The sequence below is a fragment of the Notolepis coatsorum genome, assembly GCF_963971535.1.
Source record: "Notolepis coatsorum genome assembly, chromosome: 1".
NCBI lineage: Eukaryota > Metazoa > Chordata > Actinopteri > Aulopiformes > Paralepididae > Notolepis > Notolepis coatsorum.
The window spans coordinates 26,285,985-26,302,437 of NC_140165.1; the positions used below are offsets into that span (position 1 = coordinate 26,285,985).

General features: G+C 42.9%; 1 protein-coding gene across 1 annotated transcript in view; it reads right to left on the reverse strand.

Annotated features, from left to right (window-relative positions):
* The window catches only part of ptprnb (protein tyrosine phosphatase receptor type Nb), a gene marked incomplete at both ends in the record, with an annotated part of 74,876 nt that overhangs the window by 2,627 nt on the left and 55,796 nt on the right, over positions 1-16,453 (reverse strand). Inside the window, 5 exons of the mRNA XM_084313433.1 lie at positions 5,011-5,064; positions 10,492-10,658; positions 12,327-12,446; positions 13,925-14,002; positions 15,161-15,234. Coding sequence (XP_084169559.1) covers positions 5,011-5,064; positions 10,492-10,658; positions 12,327-12,446; positions 13,925-14,002; positions 15,161-15,234 — 493 coding nt within the window. The remainder of the gene's footprint in view (positions 1-5,010; positions 5,065-10,491; positions 10,659-12,326; positions 12,447-13,924; positions 14,003-15,160; positions 15,235-16,453) is intronic.

Sequence of the window (16,453 nt, forward strand, 5' to 3'; positions counted from 1 at the left end):
TGTCTGCCATCAAGTGGGCATATGTGGTATTTATTCAGGGACGTGCCTGAATCCAAATACCATTATTCAGAAATGCACCAATAATCAAAGGGTAAACTATATAAGGGCCCGGGGTGTAAAGTACTTGAGTAATTGTACTTCGTTACAATACTTAAGTGTACTGTTTTGGGGGATTTGTACTTTACTCGAGTATTATTAGGTTTGTATACTTTGTACTTTTACTCCATTACATTTCAGAGAAAAAAAACATACTTTTTACTCCTTACATTTAAAATGCAGACCTACAAAGTACAAATCTCACAGGTCCAACCATTTTAATTACTGTAGTATATTTTAATTGTTTATCTGGCCAAACTAATGTTAACGTTATTAATCCTGCGACCGCAGGTAAACAGCCAATCAAATCCTCATCAATGGAAAATGAACCCGCCCATACCCATGCTGATTGGTCCTTGTGCAACACTAGAAAGCGGGGATCTGCTATCAGAAGAATAGACAGTCAGATCCGCATTATGCTGTGGTTAATATTGTGATATTATTCAGGGTACTCCAGTATTGTCTTTAATATTGTGATATTATTCAGGGTACTCCAGTATTCTGTATTTAATATTGTGATATTATTCAGGGTACTCCAGTATTCTGCCTTTAATATTGTGATATTATTCAGGATAATCCAGTATGCTGTGGTTAATATTGTGATATTATTCAGGATACACCATTCTGTTTTTAATATTGTCATATTATTCATGCTGTGATGTGAATGCCGTCCATGTTAGTTTACCTTCAATGGAGAAGTGCATTAAATAATTTTAATGCAAAAAAAGTGTCCTCTGTTCTTTCATTTCAGCATTGTCTATCACAGAACACATTCCATTGTGGGCAGAGTGTATGCTTGGTTTCATTCCAGCCTTGCCTAAACACCAGCTGATGATTTCACTAATTGGCTCACCTCTTCAACTAACTCACCTGGTGCAATGTATAGTTAAAATGAAAACTTGGCCCACGATGGAATGAGTTTGAGACCTCTGGTCTATCCCTTTCAAAAAAAAATTACTTTTACTTTTTAGTACTTAAGTACATTTAAAAGTAGGACTTTTTGACTTTTACTCAAGTGTGTTTTTTGCCAGATACTTTGACTTTTACTTGAGTCAGATTTTGAGACGGTACCCATACTTTCACTTAAGTATAATTTCTGGGTACTTTTTACACCCCTTATATCTTATCCATAATAACTTGTTTGATTTTTCATAAATACCTCTTGTCTATTTTGGAATCATGGAGCTATTGCATGTGATACTCTATCTATAACATTACAGGATGAGTGGTTGATAGTATGCTGACGCTATCTCCGATTTCAAGGTGTCCGCTCACAGTTTAAGCCACACCCACTTTAGATAGAAATTAATTATATTAGTTACACTATAGTCCCGCCCCCAGTTAAAAATACCTTAAATTTAGCATTGTGTAAATGTGCCTCAGGGAATACCGTTGTTTCTATATAATTTGGGTGACCTAAAACACTTATATCAAAACAAATTATACTTCTGAGGCTGAAAAAAACTATACTTACTGTATGACATTAACACAATAAGCAATTTATGACTTAAAACATCATTGTACTGTATCTTTAAGGCTGAAATGAGGAAGTTCTACACTTTAATTATGAATGGACTACATTTTCCCGAGAAGAAAACCAGTCACATTCAAGTATTACCAGCTAACCACTGGCTAAGTTATCTTATTTGGATACATGTTTCCAAATAAGTGTTAAGAGTGTTAAGAGTCTACCATGTTTTAGAGTAGACGACAGAGTACAGCAACTTGCAATGGGCCTGGTCTACAAGATACACTACACCACTAAGATACCCATGTACATGTCGAAATACTTCCCAAAGGTCAGTGAATTCCACGACACCAGAGGGAGTTCCACAAATCATGTTCAACCCAGATTCGGCTCAAACAAGGGACTAAACACGTTTTGCAATTATGCCACAATAATGTGGAACGCCCTAACCACAGCCGTAAAATAATGTGAATCCCTATGTTACCCTCCATCAAAACCGCCCTCAAAGAGCACCAACGGGGGGGCTGCAATTAGAAACTGGCCCCGGTAAATGTCCTAACCCCCTCCCCCCGCACAAACCCCCTACCCACCCAACCCCCTCCAATGTACAGTTTCTTCCCCTTTGAATGTATATATTTTTATGATCTCTTTTTCTGAAACAGTACTGTATATTTGTATGTCTTGTATGTCATAAATGTCTTGATGAAACAGTACTGTATATCTGTATGTCATGTATGTCATAAATGTCTTGATGAATTGAAAATGGGGGACCCTGATGTAAACAGGACGAATGTCTTTTTCTGGTCTGCATCCTCTTAGCAGTTGTTTGTATTGAGCCGTACTGTATTGTACCCATTCTGCAATCTGTTAATAAAAGTTTCAATCAATCAATCAATGACGTGGCTGGGTGGCGCAGCGGACATTGCGCTCGTCACCAACGCAAGAGACACCGGGTTCGACTCCGGCTTGAGCCAGTCGTCATACTAACTCAATTGGCAGAGTTAGCGGGTGGAAGTCGATGGGTGGTAATCTGGATGTTGTGGACAGCGACTCCTACAGGTCGGTTGGGGACGCCTGCACAGCAGAGACAGGAAATGGCGGGGGTAGTGTGAGCCTCCCACACGTTACACCTCGCCAATGAGAGTCCGCGCTGGCAGGTGAAAAGATGTGACAGGCTGCCTCCTCGTGTATCGGAGGGGACACGTGATGCAAGGCTTTTATCCTCCCTACAACCGGCCAGTGGGGGGCATATGCGAGCAACGTTCAAGACAGGGGAGGGGAGAATTGGCACAGCGGGTAATTGGGATGGGAGAAAAATAGAAAAAGTGGATACAAAAAAATAAATCAATAACACTACGTTAGGCTCCAGCAGACTCATGGTGGTTGGCTAGCTACCTATAGCCATGATGTGCGTGATACTGTGACATGGCTGCAGGTTGTAGCTTGTAGCTTAAACTACACTTGTGAGTTTCTTGGAAATACATGTAGAAGTACGAGATTTTGTTGTCAGATAGTTATAAGTATACTCATTAATGCTGAGGATTTCTTGAGTGGATTAAATGTGGTTTACTGCAAAATACCATACAGTCTCCATAGTAAACTATAGAAGCTTTTGAACTAGGGGGCGGGGCCAAATGGAATGTCACCTCTGCGGTCTATTGTCTAGATTTCAATGAAACCGACAATTCTGAGTCAAACACATTTGAAAAATAAAAGCTGATCCAGTCAATTTATTGTAGGGTTGAGTGTGCAGTGTATCTTTGCCCTGCATGGAATGTTTGAAGAGTGGTTACTATGGTTACCTGCCTTGCTGGAAGGAAGATTCTAAACACACCTCAAGTGAGAAATAGTTCCTTTACTGATAATTTGAAAATGGCAACATTAGCTCTAAAACAAGTGCCTTTGAGTACCTACATAAAACACATTACACAGAATAATATTGCTGTATAGTTTTTTTATCTACTTTTTCTCCCATTTTCTATTTTTCTCCCATCCCAATTTCGTATCGTCCAATTCTACCCTCCCCTGTCTCGAACGCTGTTGGCCATGCCTCCCACAAGCCGGCTGCAATGTGGACGAAGCCTTACATCACGTGTCCCCTCCGGTACTCGAGGAGGCAGCCGTCGCATCTTTTCACCTGCACAGCGCGATCTCTCAGTGTCGGAGGTCTGCGTGGGAGGGACACGCCGCCCCCGTCGCTTCCTGATTCTGCTGCGCAGGCGCACCAAACAGGTCGTTTGCAGGAGTCGCTGTCCACAACGTCCGATCCCCACCCATCAGCTTCCCACCCCCTAATACTGCCAATTGTATTAGTATGAACGACCGGCCAAGCTGATAGCAATGCGGAGAGCTGGGCTCGAACCCAGCGTCTCCTGCATTGGTGGCGAGCGCCTTGCCCACTACACCACCTAGCCGCCTGGGCTGTATAGTTTGTTTATACTTCAGAAGTATGATATTTACGTAGATATGGTCCTCAAAATGACTTTAGATAGAGGTGAGACTGCTGATTTAGAAGTTCTACCTAAGTGAGTTTAAATGTTTTATTTAAATGTTCTTATTACATTGTTGTGTTTTATTACATTGCTATGTGTTTTATTTAAGTATTTCTATTACGTTGGTATGTGTTTTATTACATTGCTATGTGTTTTATTTAGGGATGCTCGATATTGGCTTTTTTTACCGATACCGATATACCGATATTGTCCAACTCTTAATTTCCGATACCGATATCAACCGATATCAACCGATACCGATATATGCAGGGTTTCCCCCCCCAAAAAATTGAATAATTTCAGGTAATTAACATTACATATCTCTTGTTGTGGAATTAACACAACATTATGCATACTTTTGACAATAAATAAAAAAATGTAAAAAAAAATATATATATATATTTTTTTAAACCAATACAGATATTTTCCGATATCACATTTTAATGCCGATATCGGCCGATAATATCGGTAGGCCGATAATATCGGACATCCCTAGTTTTATTACATGTTATGTTATGTTGTCCAAAGGCAGATTTAAATGTTCCAGTGGATAACAAAGTCGGTGCGTTAATAAGGTTGTGTTGCTCGTTAAAGGAACACGCCAACATTTTGGGAAATTAGCTTATCATCTTCTCCAGAGAGAGACAAGAATATAGATACCAGTTTCCTCTCTGTGCGTTCAGTAGAAAGCTATCTGGCTGCATGTTAGCCTAGCTTAGCACAATGAATGGAAGCGGACAGTGCCGGCGGTTAGCCTTCGGGGGAGGTGGACAATGCCTAGGCTAACCGGCACTGTCCGATTCCATTCATTGTGCTAAGCTAGGCTAACATGCAGCCAGATAGCTTTCTACTGAACGCACAGAGAGGAAACTGGTATCTATCTTCTTGTCTCTCTCTGGAGAAGACAGTAAGCTAATTTCCCAAAATGTTGGCGTGTTCCTTCAAGAGGTTTACCTGCAGTGCACGATGATGGGGCAGGACCGGCCTCTGTAGCACTTATTCACTTTCCTGTGAGCAGACAGACACAGACAGAGAGATGGGAGGCAGCATGAGCCATTACTGTGTCTCAGGGAGGAGGTGTATTCAAGGTGGAGGAAAAGAGACAATGTATGGACAACTTACGAAGACGTGAGAGGAATTTAAAAGTCACAGTTAGTAATAATGGAGATCAAACAAAGAGGCTTCATGGCAGATTGTGAGAATGAGTAAGGAGATGGTTATAGAGGATGTGTGTGTGTGTGTGTGTGTGTGTGTGTGTGTGTGTGTATGTGTATGTGCATGCGTGCGTGAATTTGATGAATAAAACAGGTTAGTAAAGTTCCGTCTTCAAATCAAGCTCATCAAGAATGTCAATACCATCCCACATCTATACGGTAGACAAGATTCCTGATTGGGGCTTTAAAATACAGCATACCTCTATAATCCACATTTTTAAGAATCTAGTCTACAAAACCAGTCATTTAAATTCACCCCAAAAGCACCTGCACATTTAGTTTTGTTTGTTGAGGTATTGTAAGCAGAAATTGTAGCATCACATCTACATATCTGGTGCTTTGCATGGTAATACAGGTGAATAGCGGGAATTAATTCTGCTTACTGTCTTTCTACTAACATGCATAGCGTGATGCCAACACAGAACTATGGCTGGCAAAAACTAAATCAATTTTGAAACTCACAACATGAATGAATGCTCCTTATCTTTAATAAAAGTAGAATAATGGCCTTTTCCAGGTGATGGTTTTGAGCCAGTTGCAGGGAAAGGCAGGGGTTCATTGGATGAATTAAAGGACTACCAGCTAGCAACAGATCTCACATGCTTCCCTGAAAGGATAGTTGTGATCTTTGGATCCCTAGTCCGGTTTCTTACTTCCCAATGATGACGTTGATTGGTGGAGTCCTTTCTCAGCGCAATCCATGCTGTTCCTCATACCAGCTCTGGCCCAAAGTCAGCAAAGTCACACTCCTGTACAAGCTAACTGAGGCTCGCTAAAATCTACTCCACGGTGCACACAAAGTAGATTTCAACGAGCCTCGGTCATTGACTTTGCATTGTGGCCAACTATCCCGTGCTAGTACGAAGAACAGCATGGATTGCACTGAGAAAGGACTTCACCTATTGACATCATCATTGGGAAGTAAGAGATAGGGCTAGGCGTCCCAAAAATCAGAACTATCCCTTTATATATACAATTATATAACAACTTTATATACAATATATAACAACTTTATATTTGGTTGTGACAACGTCACCTCAAACTTTGATGTCCCGAGGGAGTTTTCAAACCCGGGTCTCCCACATCGGGCAACAACACAGACCGCTATACCAAGAGGTGAATTCACTGCTTTGCAACGTGTCTATGTGTCTTTTGAGGATGAGAGTGAGTTTAACCCACAGCACCGCTACTCACCCCAGCCCTTCGTGACTGCGCTTCACTATACCATCCGTTACACTCACCCTCCTTAAACTCACTCTCATCCTCAAAAGACACATAGACACATTACAAAGCAGTGAGTTCACTTCTTGGTATAGCGGTCTGTGATGTTGCCCGCGGCGTGGGAGACCCGGGTTCGAAACTCCCTCGGGGCATCGAAGTTTGAGGTGACGTTGTCACAACCGTTACATATATACAATATATAACAACTTTATATGTACAATGATGCTTCCGTGGCTGACACTCGCACGTGATTGACAGGCGTGAGGGAGTCAGCCGGACAAGCAGTAGGAGTGTGTGTTAGAGAGAGAGAGAGAAAAACGGCAGAGAGAAAGAGAGCAGAGGGCAAAGGACCTCCCGCCGCAGCCACATCAGTCCATGATCATTTTTGTGACTATGCAACTGGACCCAGACTACTAGCTGCAAATCACAAGAATGACACAGACAGATATGTTAAATAAACCATGTGGGGCCCCCCGCTGACCTCCGTTGCACCGGGTACAGGGTGAGAGAGAGAGAGAGAGAGAAAGAGCGAGAGAGAGAGAGAGATAGAGAGAGAGAGGGGGGTGGCGTGGAGAGATGGGATCAGCAAAGAGAGAGAGAGAGTGAAATGACATCAGGGTGGCAGAGAGGAGATGCTTCAGGGTCTCATCGGGTGGAGAAAGGGGAGCAGCATGCGTAGAAATCGGGCAACTCATGAATGAATGAATGAATGAATGAAAACTTTATTTTAACAGATTGCAGAATGGGTACAATACAGTACGGCTCAATACACACAATTGTTAAGGGGATGCAGATCAGAGAAAGACTTTCGTCTTGTTTACATCAGGGTCCCCCATTTTCAATTCATAGTGACATCTATGACATACACAACATACATGACATTTATGGCATAGGGACATACATGACATACAGGTATATAGTACTGTTACATTTGTGATATATACAATATGCAAATATACAGTACTGTTACCCATAGATCCTAACAGAGAATATGTACATATGATGATGGGGAGGAGACTGTACATTAGGAGGGGGTGGGGTTTGGACATTTACGGTGGCCAGTTTAGAATTGCAGCCTCCCGTAGGTGCTCTTTAAGAGCGGTTTTGAATGTGGGTAGGGATTCACATCTTTTTACGGCTGTGGGTAGGGCGTTCCACATTGTTGTGGCATAATTGCGAAATGTGTTTAGTCCCTTGTTTGTGCCGAATCTGGGTTGAATATGATTTGTGGAGCTCCCTCTGGTGTTGTGGGCGTGGTATTCACTGACCTTTGGGAAGTATTTCGACATGTACATGGGTACCTGTGTGGTGTAGTGTATCTTGTAGACCAGGCCCATTGCAAGTTGCTGTACTCTGTCGTCTACTCTAAGCCATCCTAGGTAGTCAAAGTGGGCAGGGGTGAGGTGGGTTCTAGGAGTAAGGTCAAGTAGTAGTCTGACCAGTTTGTTTTGTGATGTTTGTAATCTTGTTTTTAATGCCTTTGAGGTGCTTTGGTACCATGAGGTGCAAGCATAGTCGTAGTACCCTTGAATGAGTGCTCCTGCCAGAGTCTTCAGGGTATTCTTGTTTACCAGAGAGGAGATCCGGTACAAGAATCTAGTTCGTTGGTTGACTTTTTTGATTACATTGGATGCCATTTTGTCACAGGAAAGATTTGCCTCTAGGATGGAACCCAGGTATGTAATTTCATCTTTCCTTGTGACAATATTGTCACCCACTGTAACTGAGAAGCCGTCAGTCTTGCTGAGTTTGTTATTTGATCCGAAGAGAATGGACTCTGTTTTACCCAGGTGTAATGATAGTTTGTTATCAGCGAGCCAGGTGCAGATTCTGCCGAGTTCTGAGCTGAGGGTTTTTTCAACCTGTATCTTGTTCTTGTCAGAGACCAGCAGGGCTGAGTCGTCCGCGAACAAGAACAAGTTGCAGTCACAAACTGACGACATGTCATTTGCATAAATTAGGAACAGTAGTGGTCCTAGTATGCCTCCTTGTGGAACACCACAGCTCACTGTGAGGGGGGGATAGAGTAAAAAAGAGGAAAAGAGGAGCCGCAAACTGAATGGAAGCGACAATGTGTAATTTTTCTATCGATTGATGGGAGTTCCGGAGAGCGTACAGAACACGTTGCGACTGCCGGCTCTATTCAAATGATAAGACATGCTGGTGTGCCTAGAACAAATAAGACTTGGTGGTGGTTTCTTCGCGCACAGACTGCGGGGTGTTTTTATTTTTTTCAACAGTGGAAAGCAAATATACCTCGACCACTAAGAAACCAAGAATTAGCTCTGCAGAAAGTCTGCATGCAAAAAAAGAAAAGCACGGACATGGGTCTCCTGGGAAATTAATTATTAAAGATGTGGCAGTACCGTTTACGGCCAGCAGGTGCCGTAATTACACATTATACAAGAGGAGAGATACTAGAGTTGTGGATAACGTGTAATTTCATGCATGAAACTATACGTTTGGAGTAGCACATGCACATTCAATAAGCCTTGTTTATCAATGAAAACACAACATAAAAAATGGTTTATGTGTTATGATCCAATATGAACAGTATATTTTGGATTACGTGTATCGATACAGATCAATGATCAATAACCAAATTGTTAAGGCCCCCCTACTTAGACTAATCCTGTGATGGAACAAAAAAATATCCAAACTTTCGTTCTAAAATGACATAACCATGTGAAGTAGGGCTGTTCGATATGCCAATATATTCTATATTATAAATTTGTATTGGTCCCTCATATAAACATGTGGATCGAGACAGAGAGGTCTCTTGTCCAAGAGCGACCTGCATACAATAGATATATAAAAACACAGTGGACAAATAAGTACAGTTCAAGACAGTTCAAGATTCAGTCGCACATCAAAATGGGCAAATCACACAGGAAACAAGTTCAAGCTAAAATATCTAAAATATCAGAGTTCAAAACTTTAATGTTCTAATAATAATGTTCTAATGTAAAGGTTTTCTGTAGTTCATACCATTTGAATTGGGCATAATATTTAAAACCAATTCTAATCCTGTAATCCTGTGACCTAGTACCTTATGGGTTTTTTTTCTTCATGGGATGAGAGAAAAATGGTTGAGAGTTTTGGTAGAGATTTTCCATCTCTATCGTTATTGTCGCAAAAAAACTACTTTACAGCAGTATTTTACTATAATATATTTATAGCTATACCTTGCTCTTCCTTTTTTTTCTTTTTACTTTTTCTCCTCTTTTTTTTAAATTTTTCTCCCATCCCAATTTCGCTGTGCCAATTCTCCCCTCCCCTGTCTTGAACGTTGCTCGCATATGCCCCCCACAGGCCGGTTGTAGGGAGGATAGAAGCCTTGCATCACATGTCCCCTCCGATACGTGTGGAGGCAGCCGGTCACATATTTTCACCTGCCAGCGTGGACTCTCATTGGCGAGGTGTAACGTGTGGGAGGCTCACACTACCCCCGCCATTTCCTGCCTCTGCTGTGCAGGCGTCCCCCAACCGACCTGTAGGAGTCGCTGTCCACAACGTCCAGATTACCACCCATTGACTTCCACCTGCTAACTCTGCCAATTGAGTTAGTATGACGGCCGGCCCAAGCCGGAGGCAACGCCGACAGCCAGAGTCGAACCCGGTGTCTCTTGCGTTGGTGACGAGCGCAATGTCCGCTGCGCCACCCAGCACCTTGTTCTTCCTTATAATAATTTCCCTTAATCCCAGACTATGTTTAAATTGGTGCCAGGAAAAAAACAGCAACCCAAATATCCCGCACAAACTGGGGCCACACTATGTACAAAACACGGAGCATATGTGTCGCCAATAATGCCAAACGTGTGTTAAAACGGAGCATATGTGTCGCCAATAATGCCAAACGTGTGTTAAAACGGAGTGTATGTGTCGACAGTGTCGCCAATAATGCCAAACATGTTCATATACATTAAAAGCTCGATAAAGGAGGAATGAGTTGTTGGGCCGTCTGACACAGATGATGATGATAATGAAGATGATGCGGTACCTGCGGAAGTCCAGTAGGGGTCGTGTGGAGGTGGGGATGCCCTGGGCGGGCCAGCTGAGGAAGTGGAACTGGGTCAAGGTCCTGGTCTCTTGGGTTTGGACGTTCTTCAGGTAGAAACTGCGCACCAGGAAGTCGTTGCACCATATGTGCTCCGATACCAAGTTCACCTGAGGGCCATAGACGCACGCATGCACGCCACAATGTCAAAGGTCTGGGTATAGACCACTGCACTTCCGCGTTACATTGAGCTCATGGAGGAGAGAGCGGGGGGGAGAAAATGAATGAATGTGGATGAGAGCCTTGACATCAAGTGGTTGTAGCTACGGCTGTGGGGGTGCTGGAGACATGATCCAATATACTTTTACACGCCTGAGTCTCCTGAACACGGAGCGACCAATCCCTTGTATGATCTTCTTGTATGATGACACAGCAGCTACATAATGGGCACATTAGCTTGGAAATTAGCTTATCGTCTTCTCCAGAGAGAGACAAGAAGATTGATACCAGTCTCCTCTCTGTGCGTTCAGTAGAAAGCGATCTGGCTGCATGTTAGCCTAGCTTAGCACAATGAGTGGAAGCGGACAGTGCCGGTTAGCCGGCACTGTCCGCTTCCATTCATTGTGCTAAGCTAGGCTAACATGCAGCCAGATCGCTTTCTACTGAACGCACAGAGAGGAGACTGGTATCTATCTTCTTGTCTCTCTCTGGAGAAGATGGTAAGCTAATTTCCCAAAATGTTGGCGTGTTCCTTCAAGTAAGCCAACAAAATCCACATATCTTATCACAAGCTATATGTTGTTGTTGTAAATGGTAAATTAACTCCATTTACCTTTTTATCGCTTTTATCCAAAGCACTTCACCGCCTATGCCTCACCTATTCACTCACTCACACACTGGCAGTGGGGGCGACCACGCAAGGTACCAACATGCTCGTCTGAAGAAGTTGGGGGTTAAGCATTTTGCTCAAGGACACTTCGACACGCTGCTGGGGGGAGCCGGAATCGAACCGGGAACCTTCAGATCACCAGACGACTGCTCTACCCCCTGAGCCGTCAGTGTCTTTGCTGTGATTGGTCAGAGCGTTTGCACGTGGACATATTTGCCGCCTGCTCACACTACAACTCTGGACACCTTGTTTGTATCTGCAATAAGAGGCTACCCCTGCAGCGTGTGTCTTTATTCGTGCGACAAGGGGAAACGTATTAGCATGCCTGGTCACGTAACTCTCTCTCTCTCACGTTCCTGGCCAAATTACCAATCGGGTCTCTGACAATACAATAACACAATAACAATAACACTGGCAAAAATACTGCACTGGGACTGACCTGGAACTCTGCACTTTACTTTACACTGTATACACTTTATATATATATATATTTATTCAAATTATTAATCCTTCACTGCACTGTCTTTGTCCTGTGTCTGTTGTTGCTGTTTGTTATGTGGAAAAAAGATCTATGTAAAAAAAATGCATATACTGTAATTGCCGTAACAATGTGTTTGAACACATATGGCTCATTAAAGGAATCTGAATCTGACATCAAGGCCACCTAATCATCCCTCCCCCTTAATTGGCTGATATCAACCCTTGTCTCCTGAGCCTTTCAGTCATCGTGTAGTGTGATGTGTGCCTGGTGCCAGTGTATGGCAGCCATTGAGCCTGCGTAGCCCAAGGTTGGGTGCTACCAGTGGTGGTGAAGGAGGCAATTTCCACCCTACATTGTAAAGCGCTTTGCGTGTCTAGAAAAGCGCTATATAAATGCAATAAATTATTTATTATTATTTATTATTTATCTCATACCTATACAGAGACACAGACCCAGCCGCGCTCTCACCTCGTAGATGTGGTAGAGAGAGGAGCCTTCGTCGGGCCAGTAGCGGTCACACTGCTTCTCTCCATCCTCCACCAGCGCCGTCAGCATCACTATCACCGTGCAGCCGTTCTCCCACACCATCTGCACACCAAAGCACACGCCGCGGTGGACGGAGTTACGCCGGGAATGAGGTCCAGGCAAGGTGCACAGATGAACCCCGACTGGGCCGTAAAAAGGACCATTGCCGGTCTCTTTGACGTGTTCATGCTTGTGCCTTGGTACGAATATCGAGGCAGCCTTCTTTTTTCACAATGTTATTTATTTGAGTTATTAGTTAGTTATTTTCTGCCATAGGCTTCCATTGCATCTGAAAATGTGTCTTAAACATGACATAAACCTATGCAATTCACCAGATATGACTAAAGTGAGGATCATACAGGACTTAAAAGTGTCAGCTAAATAACTAAACGTAAATGTAAATCTGTGCATTTATTTCCCTGAAAAGTGTGAAAAGCTCTATTGTGCCTTAATACGGCGTCTAAAAAGGAAGAAGAGGAATTCTTCCTCGGGTAGTATCATCATAATGGGAACACCTTTCAGAAAACAAGTGACCCTCAGATGTTAGCAGCATTTTAGTCAGATGTAGTGACCAAGCTTCTTCAGCTTATGTGGTGTTTAAAAAACACATTTTCAGAAACACCGGAAGCAAATGGCAGTGGCGAATCAGCAGAACATAACACAAAAATGTTTCACAGACGGTAAAAGATTATGGAAAAAAAGATTGCCGCCTTGATTTTTGTATCAAGGCAAGAATGACTTCGAACCCGCGTGTCAAAAAGACTGGCGTGGTTCTTTTTTGTATTTTATTTTTTTTATTATTTTTTAAACAAACACATAAACAAACATGACAACACACGATAAGATATACAAGCATTAGTTGACAGTGCACATCCAATGAAATCACCATTTAGTTAATTGTCTTATACAGGATATACCCTTAATACCTGTTATCTAAAAACCTACACACATATGCTCCAGCTCGTACCCCCCCCTCCCGGACCCCCCATTGGATAATCCATCCATTATCCCTTGCTCCTAACCAGACACTACCATTATATGCTAGCTTTTATTTTCTCCACCACTTCTAACCACAATGTCATTTTGGATTCATTGAGACCCAAAATTCTTGCTGTAGATATTTCTTGATAGATCACATCGAGATATGTAATAATCCAGACCTTTCGGCAAATCTTTTCCGGTTGGAACCATCGTGATGCTATCAGCTTTTTAGCCACTGTGATACCCGATAAAACCAATCTCTTTAGCTGTGGATGTACTGCACACTCAAAAACATCATTCAGCAGTAATACAGAGGGGTGTACAGGTATATTCCGAGTTAAGAGATTTGATAATTGCTGGGTCACCTCTTTCCAGAATATCTTAACTGGTGGGCAGTCCCAGTACATGTGCATAAATGTCCCCTCGTCCCCATTTGTACATAAGGAGCATTTGGAGTCTTGTTTAAGACCAATTTTTTTCAGACTGGCGTGGTCCTTTAAGGGGTTTTGAAATGCATTGTTCCTGGTAGAAACAGCGCAGCAGGCTGGAGTCACACTGACCTGCCAGAAGTCCGAGATGGTGTGTGACAGGGGTCCCTGGGTGGCGATGTAGGCTGGCATCCTGGGGTCGTGCTCAATCTAAGAGGGGGTCACAAGGGGCCAAAGGTGAGGGGTCACCTCCGGACAACAGACAATAGAGGGAGCCACTGGTTGCTATGGACACCAGTTTCCATGCCGACGGATCCATTTCACCGACCTCATTCATTTGAAATACATCTAGATCTCAGGGCGCTGGTGAGTCAAAATGTGGGATCGGGGGCCTTTTAAAGAGGACATATTTTATTCCTTCAATATAGGTCTTTGAGGTCGCCTAAACATGTCTTTGAAGTTTTTTTGCTGAGAAAACACTCCGATCATGCATTCTAGCAGCCTCTATACTCCTCTTTCAGACTAAACGTTGCAGGTCAAAAGCAATAGCATAACAATCTTACCATTAAAAATGTTGTGAGAAACATATTTTAGGTTCAACTTTAGGTAGAAAAGAAAATATTTATGCGCCATCCACCATATTGTACACACGCATTTTTATCTTCACATGCACTTAACTACGGTGATTGTGGCTGCAATTCTGAATGGCTTGTTTCAAGAGGGAGGTACTTGTCATAGATGAACTGCAGAAAAGGCACCAATGCACACTCCTGGCGAAGCTACAACACTGGTACTACTACTGTAGCGACAGAGGACTCATAGGGAAGCTACAACACTGGTACTACTACTGTAGCGACAGAGGACTCATAGGGAAGCTACAACACTGGTACTACTACTGTAGTGACAGAGGACTCATAGGGAAGCTACAACACTGGTACTACTACTGTAGCGACAGAGGACTCATAGGGAAGCTACAACACTGGTACTACTACTGTAGTGACAGAGGACTCATAGGGAAGCTACAACACTGATAACTACTGTATTAACAGAGGACTCCTAGGGGAGCTACAACACTAATACTACTAGTAACAGAGGACTCATGAAAAAAAAGAAGCATGACTGCTCCTGATCTTCTATAAAGGTGTGGCTATTTTAATCATGAAAAAGTTCAAACAAAGTGAAATATTGCTTTAAGGAAGACGGCGGGCTGTGTTTGGGATTACTAGGAGGTCCGTGGTTGGAATGAAGGAGGGCTGACTCCATGGCGACAGGGGGTCAGGATTACAGAAGGCGTGGGTGGTTGACCTGAAGATGGGGGGGAGAGGGAGAGAGAGAGAGAGAGAGAGAGAGAGAGAGAGAGAGACTCACTATTGTGCTGGCGTTGATGTAGTCGGCCCTGGAAGGGTTGATCTCAGCTTTCAGCTTCACCCTGGAGTGATCATCTGTGGGATAAAGAGAGCACGTCAGATAATCTTCTAGGGTGATCTAGGGTGGGCTTTCTATCAGGATCTGAGATGCTAATGGGGCTTTCGGACGGTTTCAGATGGTGATTCGGCTCTTCACATTCCAGTGCTTGGTGTAGCGCAAATCAGACCAAATGTTGCGGAAGAGAGAGAGCGAAATAAGACAGATTTTAAAATGAGATAAGATAAGAACTTTACTACACCCTGAGGGGAAATCGTATAATAACAAATAACTGTATTTCCAGAGAAGAGTAGAAGGATATCTCACAACCGCTAACCTTCACATCTGGTTTGAAACGTGCGTTTACTGTTCGGGGTAATTCTGATACGGTTCTCTGCCGGCTTCGACATGGGTGGTCGCATTTTACGCAGCTCCCAGCTAAACCGACGCAACCAACGCAACAAAACAACAAGATTTTTTGCACATTTTCTACTTTCCCTCCTGTGGATTATGGACTTGTACCTGAATTCACCACTTAAACAACTCCAGACAGAAGTGGAAAGTAGCGAAAATGCAAAAAAACAGTCCCATTGTGACTTCTATTTGTTAAAGGGCTCGGAGAGGAAACATCCAGCCTTTGGAACCGCGGCTATTCACACAGTACTTACAGCGAATATTCCGGAAGGCAAGAAGTTACCCCCGACAGGCAAGTTTGATAGAAAATCAATGTTTCTAACTTTCTATTATATTTTATATATTATATATTATATATATTATATATTATAGACAATCAACACCTTGAACTCGACGACATAAACCAGATAACAAACGCAAATGGACTCCACATATTCCACCTTAACACAAACAGCCTGAGACCTAAACTGGCTGAAATCAGACAATTGTTTATGAACGGTAAGGCAAACATATTGTGCTTCACAGAAACTAAACTAGATGCATCTGTACAGGATCCAGAGATAGAAATCGAAAAATGTTCAATAGTCAGGAGGGATAGGAATCAGTATGGAGGTGGTGTCTGTGTGTATATTCATAAAGATACCAAAGTCATCAACCGTACTGACCTGAACCATGATGAAATTTAAACTGTTTGGGTTGAAATCCGAAAGGGCAAAATCCGTACTAGTAGGCACAATCTATAGACCGCCAGAACTGAGTGGCTTCTATGATACACTTGATGGGTGTTTAGCTGGTGGAAGGTGTAGAAGGCCTTCAGTAGGTTTTGTGATCTGCACGGTTTCA